The 18,146-nt window shown below is 35.9% G+C and overlaps 1 protein-coding gene across 1 annotated transcript in view; it reads left to right on the forward strand.

Moving 5' to 3' along the window:
• LOC309675922 (connector enhancer of kinase suppressor of ras 2-like) overlaps positions 1-18,146 on the forward strand; it is a gene marked incomplete at both ends in the record, with an annotated part of 216,230 nt that overhangs the window by 106,526 nt on the left and 91,558 nt on the right. Inside the window, 2 exons of the mRNA XM_082488349.1 lie at positions 5,597-5,638; positions 10,231-10,350. Coding sequence (XP_082344475.1) covers positions 5,597-5,638; positions 10,231-10,350 — 162 coding nt within the window. The remainder of the gene's footprint in view (positions 1-5,596; positions 5,639-10,230; positions 10,351-18,146) is intronic.

Here is an 18,146-nt window from a genome sequence, read left to right on the forward strand (position 1 = left end):
GTGAAGATGGATCGTCATTCAAAATTTAAACCAGATGAACTGCAATGTTGGGTATTATTATTTACATACCATGTCAATGCTACGATGAATAAGCAGTCACTTGTTTATCTGTAAATGTATCTTCTCATACTGGTTATAAGAACATTGATCTTTATTCTCTAGTTTTAGAGAAGTTTTTTACCTGTCCATTTACCCTTGGTAATGTACTTTATTCTACTTAGTTTTCTTATCACTCATGATCTCACCTTCCCTAAAACAAGTAGGGAAACTATAAAAGAATAGCATTATGCAGAAAACTGCAGAAACATCCTGATTATGAGGTGTGATGTCCCATCAAAAAGTGTTGATGAAAATGTGCAAAAAAGCATGTTAGATCAGAGTATTGCAAATATTTGAACTCTCTCTTGACTTGACTTCATTTTGAAGAAGTATAGCTCTCGCTTCAAGGTAGACTAGCTCTTATTTTTGCTCTGAAAGTGAATCCACCAGACTAATGTAACCGAATGTGGATTTGGTCATGGTCTTGTACCAAGGCTACCCTGGGGGAAAGATAACTGGAATAACTGGGGAAGAATAGGTTTGGAATTTTGTTCATAAAATGTAGCCATTGGTTAATTTTTCACTGAGTAGAAAGAATTCACTACTTCTAGTAAAAGTTGGGTTTCTTATTATTTTTTTCTGTATTATGTCAAAGATGTTTAATCCTGTGCTAGATACTTTTGATCCATGCATTAAACTGCATGAACAAACACTCTCTAAACAAAAAGTTTGTCTGTGTCTTACCAAAGAATGTCAGCACAGCTCACGCTAATTTTTTGCAACAAAAGCCAAAAAACATTTCCTTGTTCTTCCCTTTATTAATGTTTAATTAACCTCACTGAGATAAATTCAGAGACCATATCACAGATTTTTACCCTCTTTTTAGTCAAATAGTTTATATTCAGGGTGAAGCGTATGTTTTTTGAAGCTACGTAGTTCATACTGCAATTGATAGAAGTTGTTGTTTCTTAGCAGTTTCCTGTACCCAAACTTCTAAATTAGCCCTCCTCTGAGCAGGTGGTTGGGCTACATAACCTCCAGAGGTCCCTTCCACCCGAATTATTCTATGATTCAGCAACTGCCATTAAAAATGTGGGTGTTATTTTGAACTTCGCAGACTTCAGCTTTCAGCCCCTCAATCTTATTTTGCTTGCATTTGCTAAAGAACATTTTGTTATCAAACATCTGTTCACTGTTTTCTAAATATAGATTATGATCGAGTCTTTATCTTAATTAAACCTAGTAAAATAAGTTATTTTAGTGTATTTACCAGTGTATATTTGCCTTATTTCAGAGCAATCTGAAGAGTTTGATTTTATGTATGCAAGCAATATACTTTTAAATATCATTTTGTCATATCCATCATTCAAAGATTGCAGTAGATCTTTACTGCAGTGTTATATTGGGAAATGGCATTCAACCAGCAAACAACACAAGGCTTTAAGTTCTGTTCTGAGCTGCTCCTTTATAGACTATGTTTCTTTTCAGTACTTGCTTAACTCATGTTGTTTAATTATACTACATTAAAGAACTAAATCTGTTACATGTATTAGTATTTTTATGTGTTAGTTAACTGTCCTCAAGACTTGTCATAAAGCATTCTTTATGGTATCTGCAAATTTTGGTAGTACTCGCAATTCTTTCTTTTGGAATCATAGACTAAAATAGTGACTATAGTGTGGGCAAGCACAAGTCCTACTGACCTTTTCTCTCTATGAATATTCAAAAGAATGCTGTTTTACTTTATCAGTTGTGAAGATGTAGTGTACCTTTGAAAGGTAGGATGTTCTAGATAGTACAGAAGCTGACTTGTATGTAATACTGCCACTGTGACTATTTTTTGTAATTCTTTTATTTTACCATTTTACAGAGGGGAAATAGAATGCAACTACAAATTTTTTTAAGAGTTTTTTAAACTCTAAGAAAAAACATTCTTATGTCATCTTGCTTATGGAGGATGTAGAAAGAATATCACTATATGATTTAATTTCTAAGAAAAATAGATCAAAATTCTATAAATGTTAGTCCTGGATGGTTATTTTTTTTTAATGAGATCTCTAGTGCATTGTTATGTATCAGAGAAAAATAAATCAGAAGAATACTGTGACCTACATATCTTGACATTTTAGTATAATATTGCAAGTGCTTTTAACCTCTCAGTTAAACTAGTCTGATGTATTGAAAACAAAAAGTCAATATGCATCTATTTTGGAAGGAATCCTAAAGCCATTAACACTTTTTATGCTAATGTAATCTTGATTGTGCAAACGTAAGTATAGCTAACATTAATTCTGTTCTACAAAACAGTAAAATTTCACTTTTACTCTACATAAGTGCTCTATTTTTTGACCTGAAGTAATTAAGTCTGTTCAGAATGAAGCTTATATTATATTTCTAGCACAGAAATTATAGGAACAATTTAAAAAGTAGCATTAGCTCTGAAGTCAAGCTGTAAGCCGTGCTGTGATCATTTTGTTCTCTTGGTACTTGGAGGGTTAAAAGGAGATGGTGGATGTGCTGTTTGAAGTGTGCAAAACTTGTAGGAAAAACTGCCTTGGGCATTGCCAACCAAACTGACTAATTGAATTCTTTTTTTGTGCTGTAGAAAATAACAGTATGAATACAGAAGAAACATCAAAGGGATACTTGACCATGAAATGCTAATATAAATTCTTCTCTGTGTTCCTTGACACTCAGAATCTTCTGATTTTAACTTTCTTATTCTGTAACAATATTCTTTAAACTGTATTCACTTAGAAAGTAATTTCCCTACAAAAATGCCAATCCTTCAAAATAAACACGACCCTTAGATATAAGGGCGCGACAGTTACCTGTGCCCAGGGCAGAGTGGCCGAGCGGGATAAAGCTGCCCTGCAGCAGCCTCAGGTGAGCTGGGGGACAAGGTCCTCAAAGGAAGAAGGTGGGTGCACTGGGCATGGCCGCCGGGGTGGGACACAGCCCAGGATGGGAGCTGCTGGCAGGAGGAGCGGCGGTCTGCCACTCAGCTGCTACTTCTCTCACAAAGAGTGTCACAGCCTAAGCTGATCATAGAGCTAATCTACTTCTAGAGTAAATGGAGTGAGGATGTTGGAGTTATTTCATCAGAAGGTTAAAGCAATTAAGCATTATTGCTAACATATTAACACCGAAGAAAGAGGAAATCTTGAGAACTATAGGGAATCATAAGTTACTTGAGGGGATCTTTTAGGTATATCAGTAAGTGTTTAAATTTACTTAAAAACTTATTCAAGGAAAAAAGACAAATAAACAAGACAGGTTTTTTATTTGTCATATCCTCATCCTTGGAAATATGTCCTGAAATCCTTATCTTGCTTTGTAGAAAGCTTTTCCAATGTGACATAGCATTTGGAGAAGTATTTAGCAATTTCCCAACATAATTTTTTAGTTATTAATCATTAGTTCACTTAAATGTAAATAATCAGTGCCAGTATGGCATTATAAACGAGATTCCTATGATAAGCGAGGTCCCTGGTGAGGCGAGGATCCCACCCTGCCTGGCCCGCAGCGTGTCTTGTGGCGGCCTCTTCCTTCCCTCCCTCACAGGGCTCTGGGACTCCCACCCGCCACGGGGCGGGGGTGTTGGCCTCCCCAAACACAGGAAGATGCCCAGAAACCTCAGAAATATTTTCTCCTCAGATTTTGTTTCAGAAAAGCACCCCTTTGGCGACAGGTAGATGTTGCAGGCCGGTGCTCACCGCGCAGGCATGTGGTGGGCTGCTTGCCTGCCTCAGGCGAGTGGCGGTGGGTTCTGGGGCTGTGGGGAGGGGTAGCCTGGCCATGGGGGCTGTGGCTGGCCTCAGAGGGGACTGAGCTTCTGGGGGAGTCTATTCGAATCTCACTCTGTCTGGCAAACTTGAGTTTTCTGTATTTGCCTTTTAATTTTATGCTTTAGTAAAATATAGGTCTAGAGACTGTGTGGTGATTCGAAGTGCTGAGTAGCTGAAGGGTGGAGTAGAGCTGCCTTGGTGCGCTTGGGCCCTCTCCTGTACAAAAGGGTTAAATACTGTCTTGCGTGACTGTGTCTTGCTTTATAGAGGACTGTACGGAGGAAATCTTCAAACGATTAAAAAGCAGTAGAGACAGTAGATCTCTTTAAGGAATTTTTATGCTTTGTTTCAAGAAGGAAAAGCAATATTCTAGCCACTGTAATATCACTAAATCAAAACGCCAGTTACAGGAGTAAGGACTGTTATGTAGTGGTAAGATTTATTATTCTTAAAAGGATAAGTAAAATAGGTAAATGACTGTTCTAGAAGTTACAAGTCTTAAGCAAATGAAGAGGTTGATCAGGAATATTGTTTTTTAGGCCTACTTTAAATTGGTTAATAGCAATGTCATGTAATGGAAAGCTGAGATGGAGTTGTGTGGGAGGCCTTAAGGCAGTGAAACCCTTTGAATATCCATGGACCAGTGCTCAGCATGAGCAAGCCTGTGTCCTTTCCCATCCCTTTTTGGTGTCACTTGTGCCTTCCAAAGTCCAAAGCTAGAGCACTTACATGACTGAGGGATGTGGGTCTTTTTCATCTAGAGAAAAGAAGATTGAGGGGTGATCTTATCAGTACTTATAAATACTTATAGGGAGGGTGCCAGGTAGATAAGAACAGTCTTTTTTCAGTGGTGTCCAGTGATAAAACAACAGGTGACGGGCAAAAACTTGAACATAGGAAGTTCCATCTTAACATGAGGTGGAACTTCTTTACTTTGAGGGTGGCAGAGCACTGGAACAGGCTGCCCAGAGAGGTGGTGGAGTCTCCGTCTCTGGAGACATTCAAAACCTGCCTGGATGCCATCCTGTGAAACTTGCTGTAGGTGACCCTGCTCTGGCAGGGGGGTTGGACTAGATGATCTCCAGAGGTCCCTTCCAACCCTGACCATCCTGTGATTCTGTGACTTCTCCCAGGAGATGGGACCACTGCTGTTTCTTGTCCCTTGTGGACAGTGTAGACAATCAGGGCCTTGAATCAAAAGATGTAGTGCACCAAACTGACTGTGTGGACACACCATGTTTTAACATCTTTATCACTGTACTTGCCAAAATATTCTGTGTTTACTTTTCCTTCCCATGCTTTATAGTAACACAATCTACTTAGTGGTAGGACTGACACAACTGTCTGCACTCCACACAACTTGTAGAACAGCTAACAAACATTCTGCCTGATTTAATGCTAGGCAATGTATCTCTCACTCTGAGCATCATTGAATTTCTGACATGCTAGATTAATTATATTCAATTACTTTTTTCTCTACTATCACGAATCTGTCCCCTCTGACTTACATTTATATTGTTGCTAGTATTAAGCACGAGAGTTTCATGACTGTAAAGGGAAGAATAAGTCCCTGAGGTTAACCAGCCACAAGAGAAGTCAAGTTTCCTAAGACTGTAAAGTAACCTTTGGGACATGGCAAAACTCATGAGATCATTTGTCTTTACAGGTACCTCTATAAGAGATAGTTATCATCATAAAGCATTCTTTTCTTTCTTAACAGGAAATTTAAAATAATGTGCATTCATTGTTTTTCTTTTATTTTACCACAGGATTGTACAGTGTATGAAACAGAAAATAAAATTCTTCATGTGGTAAGTAATCTAAGTATTCTGCTTTGGTATTCTCTAATCCTACTCCATCCACTTAAATGATTATTTTTTTTTAATTAAAGTTACCAGAGGAAAATAAAGTTTCTTACTATTTGACACAACTTCTGATGAATTATATCAGTGGCTAAAAATTAAAGTTTTCATAAATAAGATCCAATAGATAAAAATTAAAATTTATTTCCAAGACCAGTGAGAGCAAGATATCAGCTTACATGTTTTGTGACCCCCTGAAACCGACTTGGTGCAAGTTAGTTGTCTCCTACCAGCCAGTTTAACGGCTGCCCCAGTATTCTAGATTTAACACTCAAAAAAGTCTTTTTTTTTTTCATCAATGTAACAAAATGGAAAGAATCTACTGAAACAATATTAATAAAATATATTTTCACCTAAGATACCATTTCCAGTTTCTCTGAAGATTGGAGGCCTATGGAAGATGATTTCATTCACTTAAGAACCATTCCTACCAAGCTTTTTTACTCTTTCCTAAATTGGATGTCTTTCAAGTTTAAGGCTTAAGAATCAGCTTTCTTCTTCTATTCCCTACTTATGATTGTTTATTTTAGCAAGCAAGGCCAGATACTCCCTCTCACTCTTCCTTTCCACACAGTTCCCTGGAGAAATCCTCTCTGTTATACATACAGTTAATTACAAATTTATAATTATTGTTCTTAGATTGTTTCAGAAGCTTCACAGTGTAATTACTAGTGTAATACTCTTATTAGGATTGCTGGTGGGGAATTACAGCAATGGATCCATCACACCTGGTGCATTACTAGCTGCACTGGTTGTCAGACTGAGCAATTTGTGCCTTCAGCACTCAAATAATTTAATGACATGGTGGAATGGAAGAATCTTACACAAAGTTATTGATTAGATATTGGCCTTTAAGTTCAAATACTTTATATTTTCCTGGTACCTGCATTGAAACCTCATACTGACACTGAGATAGAGTTAAAACCTACGCTGAAAGGGAAATCTCAAAGGACTTACAAGTTCAGATAAGCTTTTGACAAGCTCTAACCAAGTGCCTGACTTTTTTTTTCTTTCTTTTTTTTTTTTTTCTTAAAGCCTTTTACACACTCTGCTTCCAGTAGGGATTAAAATTCGCCATAAAACATTGATGTGATGTTAAATTCAGAAAGCATAGAGTGACTTTCAGAAAAAAGCTTACTGTTGCAAACCTGATTCTGAAAAGAACTTTTAAGAGCACCTGAAATCATCTGGGATTTGGAGTGTGCATATATATATATACCCACATACATATATACACCTTTTAACCCACAATTCAAACTGCATATGACTTCTAGAAATACATCTTTAGCAGGAATGTTACTTTTGACTTTTCCACCTGTTCTGGTTGGAAGCCTGAAAAGGAAGATGAGATGAGAGAAAAGTTTCCATTTTAAAGTATTCTATAGGCTCAGCAGTGAAAGTATAATGAACCTTGAAGAGCTTGGATCCCAAGGCAGTAGAGCTTGTCTTAGCCTGAGCAAAATCACCTGAAACTACCTGATCCAGAGCATCCGGGCTCTGAGAATCAACCTGTTTATAATCGTAACTCTGGGTGAAGTGAGAAGAATCACCATCTTTCTCACAGTATTTAAAAAAATAATAATTACTTCAAGGACACTGAATAAAAGCTTTGTAAATTGTTGGGGGGTTTATGGTCATTTTATTTCTAAAAGTTAAAGAAAATACTCAAGAAAAATAATTGTGATGCTCTAAAGTAAAATTTTATATTTGGAAGAGATAGAATCTGTAACTCAAACAACACATGGCGTGTTCCTTAATATCTGAAAGATATTAAGAAAGATATACTTGGAATTAAAAACATTTATAAAATGATGATTCATGATTGACTTTCTTCATTGATTACTGGAGAGATTCACTGAGGTGTAAATTTGTTTGGAAGAGCTCCACACTAGGATGGCGTGTGCTCAGATGATGTGATTGCAGGTGCATAGTTGCCATAGTTGCCATTCCCTCACTAGTCATATGACTAGCCTGTGTCTCTGCAACTCAGGTATTATGGGAAAAGGTAAATTATGGAGGAGTGATCTTCAGGATCACTTAAACCACGTGTCTGAGAGTCAGGTTTCTTTGGTTTCTGATATCTGTTTAGCCAACTGTGGTTATCAGGACTGCATCAGTTCTTTAGACTAATATTTTATACCTACGATAATCAAAAATTACAAGCTGCTAGTTGTTCTTTCTCTCAGCAGTAAATACAGATTATTAACTTACATTGATTGTACAGGCCCAGCAGTGGCTGCCATACTAAAGATACTTTGTGATGTATAAGTTTGTATGCCTTGTTCAAGATTTAGTGGTTTCCTAGAGAATTGTCATGGCCCATTGAGAGAAATGTAATAAATGGGTTTAGGTGTTGGACAGCCTGTAAACTGTATGTAGTGTTCCTCTGCAACAGGTACTTCTTGAAGAACCGCTTTTAGTTATGAGATTTTTTTATGTCTGGTAGTTTTACACCATCTGGAGAGTATGCACTTTGCTTTTCTGTGATTTTGATCTAGTACTCAAGACTTTGGTCCCTTCTATTTTTTTATGCCAAAAATACTTTAGCGTATGTTAAAGTATCATCTCATATCGATAGTGTCATATCATACACTAGTTCCTGACCCTGTACTATTATTCATAAATTCTGCTCAAATGCTCCCATTTATACTATCTCAGCATTTGCATTACTTACAGCTGATGCAGGCCTCTCTTGTATTTGCCAAACTACTTTTACAGCAAATGGAAATTTTTAATTATTCTAATATAATTTTATTGAATATTCTCCTGGTGCTAAAATCCTACATAGATTTCAGTAAACCTTCTGAATCATGGGGAGATCTTAAAGATTCATTAGACTAAATTTGATTGAAAACTTGTTTGCTCTTTACTTTGTTCCAAAGTTTATTTACTGAATAAGTATTTGCATGTGACAACTGTGAAGTTAAAACATAACATCAGAAAGTAGAAAGTATTGTCTCTGGGATTTAGTTTGCATCTAATCTGTACATATGATCTTAAATGTTAAGGCATAAAAGAGGGCCTCAGTTTGAAATCGCAGTAATATTTTGATATGACAGTAATTCAAAAGCTGAATGAAAGCATGTACTCACAGAAAGGGCCAACCATCAGTTCGTACATAGAATAGCAGTAAAACACATTTTTGAGCAAGGCAGTTTCTATATCTCCGGTGGGAGAAGACAGGACCTAAAGTTTTGTTTAGGGGTTCTGGCCCAAAGCTGAAACTACTAGAAATATTTCTGGTAATGCTGACTTTTAGACACAGTCATGCAAACCTGAATGTGCTGCTTTGCATCTTGCAGCTGTTACAAAATGCAAATGCCACGTCCAGTACTCCAGAGGTCTACTTGGATTTCTAGATGAGTAACTGTACAGTGAATGGAAATAGAAACTATAAATTCAGTTAGTTAATTTATTCATTGTGACAACTTTATTTGTTCAACTTATATGCATAGTATCAAATGAGATGTTAGAAATCCTCATGATTTTGCAAATGTTTGAAATAAAACTTTCCTTAGGGGATTTCACTAGAATTTGCTATAATTAGGGAAAATGAGAGTATAGTCCCCAAAGGAAAATAGACGCACACAGCACAACTTTGACCGGAAGACCATTCTGAAATTCATCTAAATGAATGTTTTCAGATTAGGTTTCAATGTTTTTAGGCATACTCTTTTTAAAGGAACACTGTAAGCAATAGATTCAAACTTGGAAATAAATCTTTACATATGAAGGTTCTCTGAAAGTACAGATCAGCTCCTTCCTGATCCATAGACTTACTTGATGGATAGGTTTAATCTGTCAGTATCACTGCTACCATCTATGCAATGGCGTTCCTACTTCAAAGGTTTTTGTGTGAATTGGCGATAAGATTTTGAGATCTTCAGCTGGAAGGCAGGATAACATAAAATTATTGCATAGCTGTAGTGATCTAGAATATCAATTAAAGGGTCCGTTCAAAGATGCATAAGAATTTACTTCAGGAAATGGATTAACTAAGGCACTTTTCTGCCAGTGTAATTTTTAACAAAGAAAAGATTTTCTAAATTGTATAATGCAAAATTCACCCAGTTATCACTGTTGGTAGGGTTGCTCTCATTATTTGGCAGCCAAAATACGTTATTAAGTTGTGCATAAGGCATTTATTTTTAACATATTTTACTTGACTTCTGTTGTATTTTTATATATATTATATATTTACATTATAATGGCAGATAAGAGGAAGTTCATCAGGTTGGGTTTTTTTAAAACAAAGTGTGTATAGTTGGAGTGGAGAAAATAGTTTAGATATACAAATGTTATCAGTGCACAGTGAAATCTGTTGATCAGAAGAACTGTACATGCATATACATCTGCTTGACATTTATGGATATCTTCTGTTTCCTTAACTTCTTGTTCTTGACTTTCAAGTACCTGTAGTTTTTACAATGCTAAGAAATAAAATTATCTGCATAGTCTCCGGTAGTTCTCAGAATAAGAACTTCTTCACTAGTAGTTTCAGCTTAATATGAGGAATTATATTGACTTGTTTTTCTTCGTAGTGTAAAACCTTGTCTGGGATTTGTGACCACATCATTTCGCTCTCATCTGATTCTCTGGTGTCACAGTCAGCACATCTTGAGGTAGTTCATCTCACCAGCATTATGCCCAGTGAGGGTTTGGTAAGTAGCAAAGCAGTTTAAGGTTTGACTGTTAGAGTACAGAATAAAAGCCTCAGTTCCTTAGGGTGATTTCTCTTTTTAATTTGTCAAGAAATCAAAGTGTGTTTTCATGCAGTATCCTACTATTTCTTTTTTGGTAAGCAGAATTAGATTTCTGAAGGTGGTTTAATTAACTTCTATATAAATAAAGGGATTGTCATTTAAAAAAAGAAAATTAAAACCTGTTTTACCTAGGGCTTCATGTGCAACTGGTAACTATATATGAGCAGCTAAAGAGAAGTTTGATAGCCGTATTGCAGTTTTTGGAATGTACCCAAGTAATCCCCAAATACATACATATACAAATAAAATTAACTAAATATCATTCATTAATGTGCTTTGAAAATGCTCAGTGAAAGGTACGATTCTTGAGCTTACATAAAAATAGTTAAATGTCTCCCTAATGATTCAGTGGAAACAAAACTTCCAGAAGTATCATCCCAGAAACAAAATAAATCCCTTATATTCATAAATTGTTGTTGGCTAAGCAGACTAGTTAGGTGTCTTCTGAACGTCCCAGCTGCTCTGTGTTAGTAATGTGTCATACCATTAAATTTTATGTTGAGATAATAGTTTAATAATTATTTGGTTACCACTTTTAAATATTAATGTACTCTTACATTTTTTGGACAAAGGATTTTTGTGGAGTTTTAGGAGTCAGTGGGTAAAGATTTGTCTCCTCTCCTTAGTCCTCTACTTTACAACCATTCTGATATTGTTAGGGTATAGGAAGATAAGGATTTTCCTTGGAATCTAAGATCCTGACAAAAGCTAGAGAATAAGGTAGCACTGCAGGCACTGGGATTTTCTTGCACATTCTCCTCAAGAGACAGGGTACTTTTCCCAGTATGATCTCTTAGATTGTCTTCAGCTGCCTTCTCAGGATATGTTGGTTTTGGGTTTTTTCCCTACAAAAGGAGGAATCCAGGAATGTTCCTAAGGAGGAAAAAAGAGGAAAGTAAAGTAGATAGAGAAATTGGTAGCCATGAGGCTTATCTGCAGAAGATTCCAGAATATACAAATTAAAATACATTTGAGTGTTACTATACACTTTGTGGCATGTTTCTTGTTTGTAATTCAGTGTAATTTACAGATTTGTTTTAAATCTGTTAGTTAAGATGTTTTGTATCCTGTTAGTTAAGATGTTTTGTATCCTTTCAATATCTTACTCTTTGTTATAACATTGAATAGCAATGAACATCACGTGCAAATCCGGTCAAACTTACAAGAGCATAATTATTTTGAGGTATGCATATTAACTTGAGAATGATGTGTTTTAATAACATGAGGGGGTTTTGTATGACTGCATAAGTTTATTTTTAGTCAAAAAAGAGCATAACAACAGTGTAAAACATTTAATTTTAATTCTGTGGTGTCACAGATGCTTAGCCCAGTATGTAATCTTGAAGACAGATACAATTTGCATGCTCTGCTGCTGCATCCCAGTGGCCAAATGTATTCCCTTTGTGGCCTATTTTCCACTCTTGATCTGATTTCTGAGTTAGTGCAGGGATATCCAGGAAATACCAGGTCAGTATAATTTACAGCTTGTGTAGTATGCATGCTGGATATCTGTCTGTGCTTTCAACTTGCATTAAGACTACAACATCCTGCGTGCTAGCACTCTGGATCTCTCTATAGCTTTCCTTTCTATCCAGAAATGTAATGTATTTCTGCTGGTTCACTGTCAGTGCTGAAGAGAACATGAACACAGATAGCATGTATTTTTCTCAGAGATGATGGAGCATATCAAGCAGGGCTGGGCATTGCTAGTGTTTCCCGTTCAGTGATAGCTCTAGATGTAGGCCAGGGTTGTAGGCTGGCGGAGGACAGAAAGAGTGTAGCCTACTTCAAAAATGGCATGTCCTATAGTTGGCTGAAAATTTAGTGGTGTGCATTATTAGGCAGGTGTTTTTCAGGGTATGAATGGTATACTTTCTAAGCAGCTTATCATAAAGTGTCAGAGTAAGATTTAAACCTTTATGGCATGAGTGACCAAAATGATAGTTGTTGACTGTAGTTTTGTGGTGTGTCATGTGGTCCACACTTTCCTCTGGACTGCCCTCTTTTCTCATAGATCAAGCAGACAGGGCCTGTGCTGTAATAATGCTGTAGATTGGACTCTATCACTGGGTGGAAAAACCACGATGTTCTCCATCCACAGTATACCCATAAGTTTATAGCCAACAAAACTGCAGTAGGTGACTGCTGACAGGGGACATGAGACGAATACTGCAATCAAAATTGCCTGGCAATTTTTTCTTTTCTTTTTTTTTTTTTTTTTTTTGATGAAGTGAAATCATAGTGAATGACTGTGTTTTCTGTGCCTAATTGTGAAGGCGCTATAACATGTTAGGTTGGAAAGTTCCTTATAATCAATTTTGCTGACACTGTGTTCTGTTTAGAAAAAAATATGAAAAAGGACTATAAATAGGAATAAAAGAAAAATCATGTGAAAAGGAAAAGAAAACATTAATCAGAATCAAATATAGAACAGAGTAATGAATTACAAATGGCTTTCTCATGATTGTATAGCAGTTTTTTTCCACAGGATCTTTGCTCCATTCAAGAGAAAAATGAGTGCGATTCACTGAATGGAAAGTATTCAGAGTTCCATTTTTATCCTTATCATTCAGTGGTAGGGGTTGAGGTCTTATTTACCACACTTCAGCTTAGCTGTGCATTCCCTTGAGTTACTAATTTCATCGTGATGTTGGTTTATTTTTCACATGGTCTTACTGAGCTCTTCACAAATGGTAATTAATTCATCCTCACAACACACTTGTAAAAATGATATTGTAATTTTAGTTTTATAGATAGGAATCTAATGCACAGAGCAATTTCTATCAAAATCACCAAAAAAATCTATTTTTCAGGAGAAGCTTACCATACCATTTTTCAGAACACTTAGTAGTCTTGTAGTGTAAGTTTAAAATACAGTCTTTTGCTTTTAAGTGTAGCTAAGGTTTTCAGAGCTACTGAGAACTGTAGCTTCAGCTTCCTACAGGGTTGCCATGTAGAAAATTAAGACAATTCTTTGCCATTGGTGAAAAATGTGTTGCAAATTACTTACTCAGATTTAGATGGTAATTCGTTTATATGGAATGATATTCAGTTAACTTAATTATGAGTCTTTCTCTATTTTCAAAACTCCATTTGCAAAAGTGCTTTTATTATATGCCTTCTAATTTCTTCAACAAATGAGCCAGAAATCCTATAGACATTGCATAGGCTTACACATAAACTGAATTAATTTCCAGTTCCAAGTCCATACAGTTACTACATGGAGTCAGCACTCCTGCGGGGCCATGTCTGTGTGTTTGTTCAAATAAATTCTGGATCATAAAGCGTTTTCACAAAGGGACTGTATGTCATTTGAATGTGTACCTTCAGTTCTAGCATTTTCTAACATTCTGTCTGTGCTTTTATGAGTTTAATAGTAATCCTTTTCTATTTTCCCCTCTCTAAAATATCTTCTTTTTCAGTCTGCTTTTTTAAAAAACAGTCTTACATCATGCATTCCCCAGAACACGCTCTTTTCATGGTAGTTTGCTGGGCAAAAGAATTTGCATGGGGAAGCGCACATTTCAGGTTCCGTTCCAAGTTCTGATGATTGTGTTTGCATCCTGACCTCTGCAGGCATTTCTAGCCTCCAGAGAAAAAAAGGTTTTTTTCCTCTTTCTTTCTCTTCCTTCCCTATCTATATGAGTTGCATATACCGGTCAAATTGCTTCCTCCTTTTGCTTATTTAACCACTGGATTTTTGGTGGCAAATACTAAAATTTCCTCCATATATTTTTCTCTTTCATTTTAAAGTAGCTTTAAAGATTGTAAAACACTTTCTTCTGAATTGTAGTACTAGGTATGGTAATACCATTTATATCTGAAGTGTACTGCATGATCAGCCTGAATAACATGTTTGGAAGACAAAACTTTGTTTCAAACTACCAATTTGACAAACTTGAAATAAATTCCTGTACTAAAAAAGTATTAGACTGTGAGAACCACTGTCAATTCTGACCATATTGACAGAAAGAGAACATGCACATGTAAGCTTTTATGTAGTAGAGGAAAACAACTTTAACTTCATGATTTAAGAAAATTCCCTTTCTTGGCTTTTTGTTTTTCAGTTCTTTAAGTTATTTATATTGTCAATTATAGTATAACAAAGGAAATTTTTATACTTACAAATGTTTTTTATAAATTACTTTTCTTTCTGCTTAGAGAAAGATTTTCATTACATTACTTTGAATGGTAAACTTCCTTTTGAAGTTACAATTACTTGTGGTAAATGAAACTATGGTATGATTTGATTTTAATTTTTAGGCATGGTGCATAACTGCTCAGTACAAGGCAAGATTTTTGATATTTGAAAAATCTACTCCCCTGGAATCTATTATGTTTCAAAAGCCCATAGACCAAGTTCTGCATTAGGAGTCCCAGAACTTCTGTTTAGTGATTAGACAAAGCTGGTGCAGCAGCACCCACTTTAAATTTCTTGCCTTCAGGGACGCGGCATAAGTAATCGGCCCTTGAGACATGCATTTGTGTTACTGTTTGCAGGGGAAGAGGTGCAGCTCCTAAGCTTGCTACTAGGTCCTTGAGGGTGAGGGTAGGTGAAAGGCTATGCAAACCTTATTATTAATTAGCTCAGACTAAGTCCAGAGCCAGCTTTGGAGCACTTTTGCTGTCAGATAAGCGAAGGCAGGCTAAGGGAACCAGTGTCTTATTTGAGATGATGGGTGTAGAGACCATCCATAAGATCAGAACGTGGAGGGTTTTTTGAGGTTTGGGTTTTTTTTCCTCCTAGTACTCTTGAATGATCAGGGACTGTCAGTAGCAGAAGATTTTTTTTGTTTTAGAGTCAGTATTATCTTGGACTAAACATTTTTTTTTTTAATCTTCTGAACTTGATGTGCTGTACATATATTTAAAGATACTTCTGTGTAACATGCAACTTTAATCTTCTTTCATGAGATTAATTACTCTTAAGCAGGAGATTCTAAACAGGCAGGCTGTTGGGTTTTTATTGTTTGTTTTTGTATCTGCTGATGTCTGGGGAATGTTTTGCTTCTGGAATGCAGTATCACTTTTATTCTTCTTCCTTTCGCTTTTGTTGTTGTTTTCTGTTGTGTCTGAGCTTCCTACAGCTGATAGAAAGTGTTATCTGTTACACTTAAATTAAGATATACACTGTTTATATCCACAGCTTTGTTAATTTTTCTGCAGAGTGAACTTTTCCTGATTCATTTAAGAATTTAACAGAAGCAAAGATTGTGGGAATGAACATTTTTATAAGACCAGCTGTGTATCATTGGAGGAAAAACAACAACAAGCGGACAAGCTGTCAGATGCAAAGACTCTTCTTTATTAAGGATTATTCATCTAGCTAATGTACAGCTACCCTTTAAAATAGTACTTCTCTTTATGTGGAATTTCTAATGTAAGGTGATGGAAGCCAATCTTTTCCATTTTTACAAGAAAGGAAGTGCAAGAGAATGCATGAAGAAAAAGCAGAATATGAAGGCACCTTTTTTTTGTGGAAATATACATGGCTGTCTTAAAACTGTTAGGGTATTAATCTAATTATTTCACATTATTTTTAAAGGTCTACAGAAACTTGACAAAGTTCCATCATGCTTGATATATAAAGGTTCTCATAGCCTACCTTTTTTGTTGTCCACGGGTTTCTATTTAGATTGGATTTAGTAAAAGGACTATAAGAAGAATAAACTCTCTTTTGAGATGGTTCATATAAATACATAAAGCTGCTGATATGGTATGTAGTAGCAAAGAAACTGGTATGCGTCTCTCCAAATTTGATAGTTAAAGCAAGGTTAGAGAACCATTTAACATTTGAGCCAAAGGATCAAAGGGTGTAACAGTTCCATGGTAGTTCGTAGCATTTCAAACCTGCATCTTCACTATTGGTGCTTCATTGTGTTATAAAAGTCGAGCCAGAACATTTCTCCCTGTAGGAGTGTTGTTAAGACACATTTCATTGTAGATTTAAATACCAGAATTTTCCATGCAGAAGTATTTTGTCATATTCCAGCAAAGTGGTATGAAAACAGGATTCATTTGATAATACGTCATTGTTACCCAAAAAGGAATAGTGACATACAGTTGGAAATGTTGAAAGTATGAGCCAGAAATGCTCACACTAAGAGAGGTACTTACTTGAGAGGGATATCCATTTGTGTTGAAGAGGAAGTTCCAGAAGACAGAGGGAAGTGGGAGAAAACAGGAAAAGAAAAAGCCACTTCCCACTGAAAGTCTCCCAACCAGAGCCTAGGATGGATTCCAGGTTTCGGAAGTTCCCTCGTTTATGTGCTTTTGTCTGTGAAACCCACTGACAAAATAGTCTTCTTATTTAGACTGATGTTTTCGTTATTTTACTTTGACAGATCATATGGCTGAAATCTATGAAATAGTTTGCAAGCAGTTTGTGTAAAGAGTTATATGAGAATAATTGGCTTACAAGAGTATATCTTCATTTCCATCAGATTTTATAACAGAAGTTAATAGGATCAAAATAGCGGATATGTGGATCCTCTTTTAATAATTTAGGTTACAAGTTAATTAAAGATTATGCTTATGTAAAAATACATGATTAGAGATGACTCTTCCATACGCCGAATCAATATGACTCCTTTAAGCCATAGGTAAAATAGAAAATAACTGTAAATAAAATAACTGTTTCTAACAGTTCCAGAAGTTTTAGCAGTTGTCACAACAGGATCTACTTAGCTATTCATATCTGAGTTGGGAAAAAGAGGCTTGATGCTTTAATTCTTCAACTGCATTATTAAATCAGAATTTGCCAGGAACCTATGTTATCTGACAGAAAAAAATTCAGAATGTATTTCTACTTTTTTTAGGCTTATTAACCATAAAAAATGCTTATACTGGTGGAAATGGAATGCAACAATGATGAAGAAAAAGAAAGCCAATAGCCCATTAAATTGAAAACAAGAGCCAGCCCCTTTGCCTAATTCAGACTGTGAATACTTGGGTGCTTTTTCTGGGTTGGCAGAATTAACAGCTCTCTAAATGACTAAGTTTTGCAATTTTGGACATTTCTTGTAAGCCAGAGTAGATGATTTTCATGTTTCACTGGAAGTTTGATGAAAGTGATCCCCTCAAAGCCTTTTGTTTATATTCATAGACTACTTTGTTTATATATACATATATGTATGAGCAATTTAAACTTGTGAGGAATTCTGCTAACCTGTGCCAGTATTGCTTAAAATATGCCTGGAGATTCTAGTCTTTCTCTTTACAAAAGCTGATTTTAAAAAGGAAAATGAGGATGGGCGTGGGTATGAAGCACACCTTCACTAAAGTAGTATTGACACAGATTGTCCTTGAGAAACAGTATTTTTTTTAAGTGTCAGTGTCTTTTCATGTTGAAGGATAAATTGTCCTTTAAAAATCTTCCTACCACAGAAAGCAATTGAGAGCTGGATTGAACTGTACACACTGTGTTACACACCACAGTATCTGTTGTAAAAGGATAGGCAAGTGCTGACAGTCAGCATATCATAGGGAAAAATGTTTACAAGGTTGGAAAGACTTATTTGAAGTAGGGAATATATCTGGCCTCTAGAAAAGACAACATAGGCTAAATAAAGCCATTTTCAGAATTGGTGTATGTTTTTCAGGGGGGTATTTTAAGAATACTTTCAAACTTGTTTTGAGTATTGTACTCCAGACTTTCTCCTGAGTGGAAAAATATTTTTGGAGCTATTATTTTA

Source organism: Vanellus vanellus, assembly GCF_965231255.1.
Source record: "Vanellus vanellus genome assembly, chromosome: 10".
NCBI classification, from domain to species: domain Eukaryota; kingdom Metazoa; phylum Chordata; class Aves; order Charadriiformes; family Charadriidae; genus Vanellus; species Vanellus vanellus.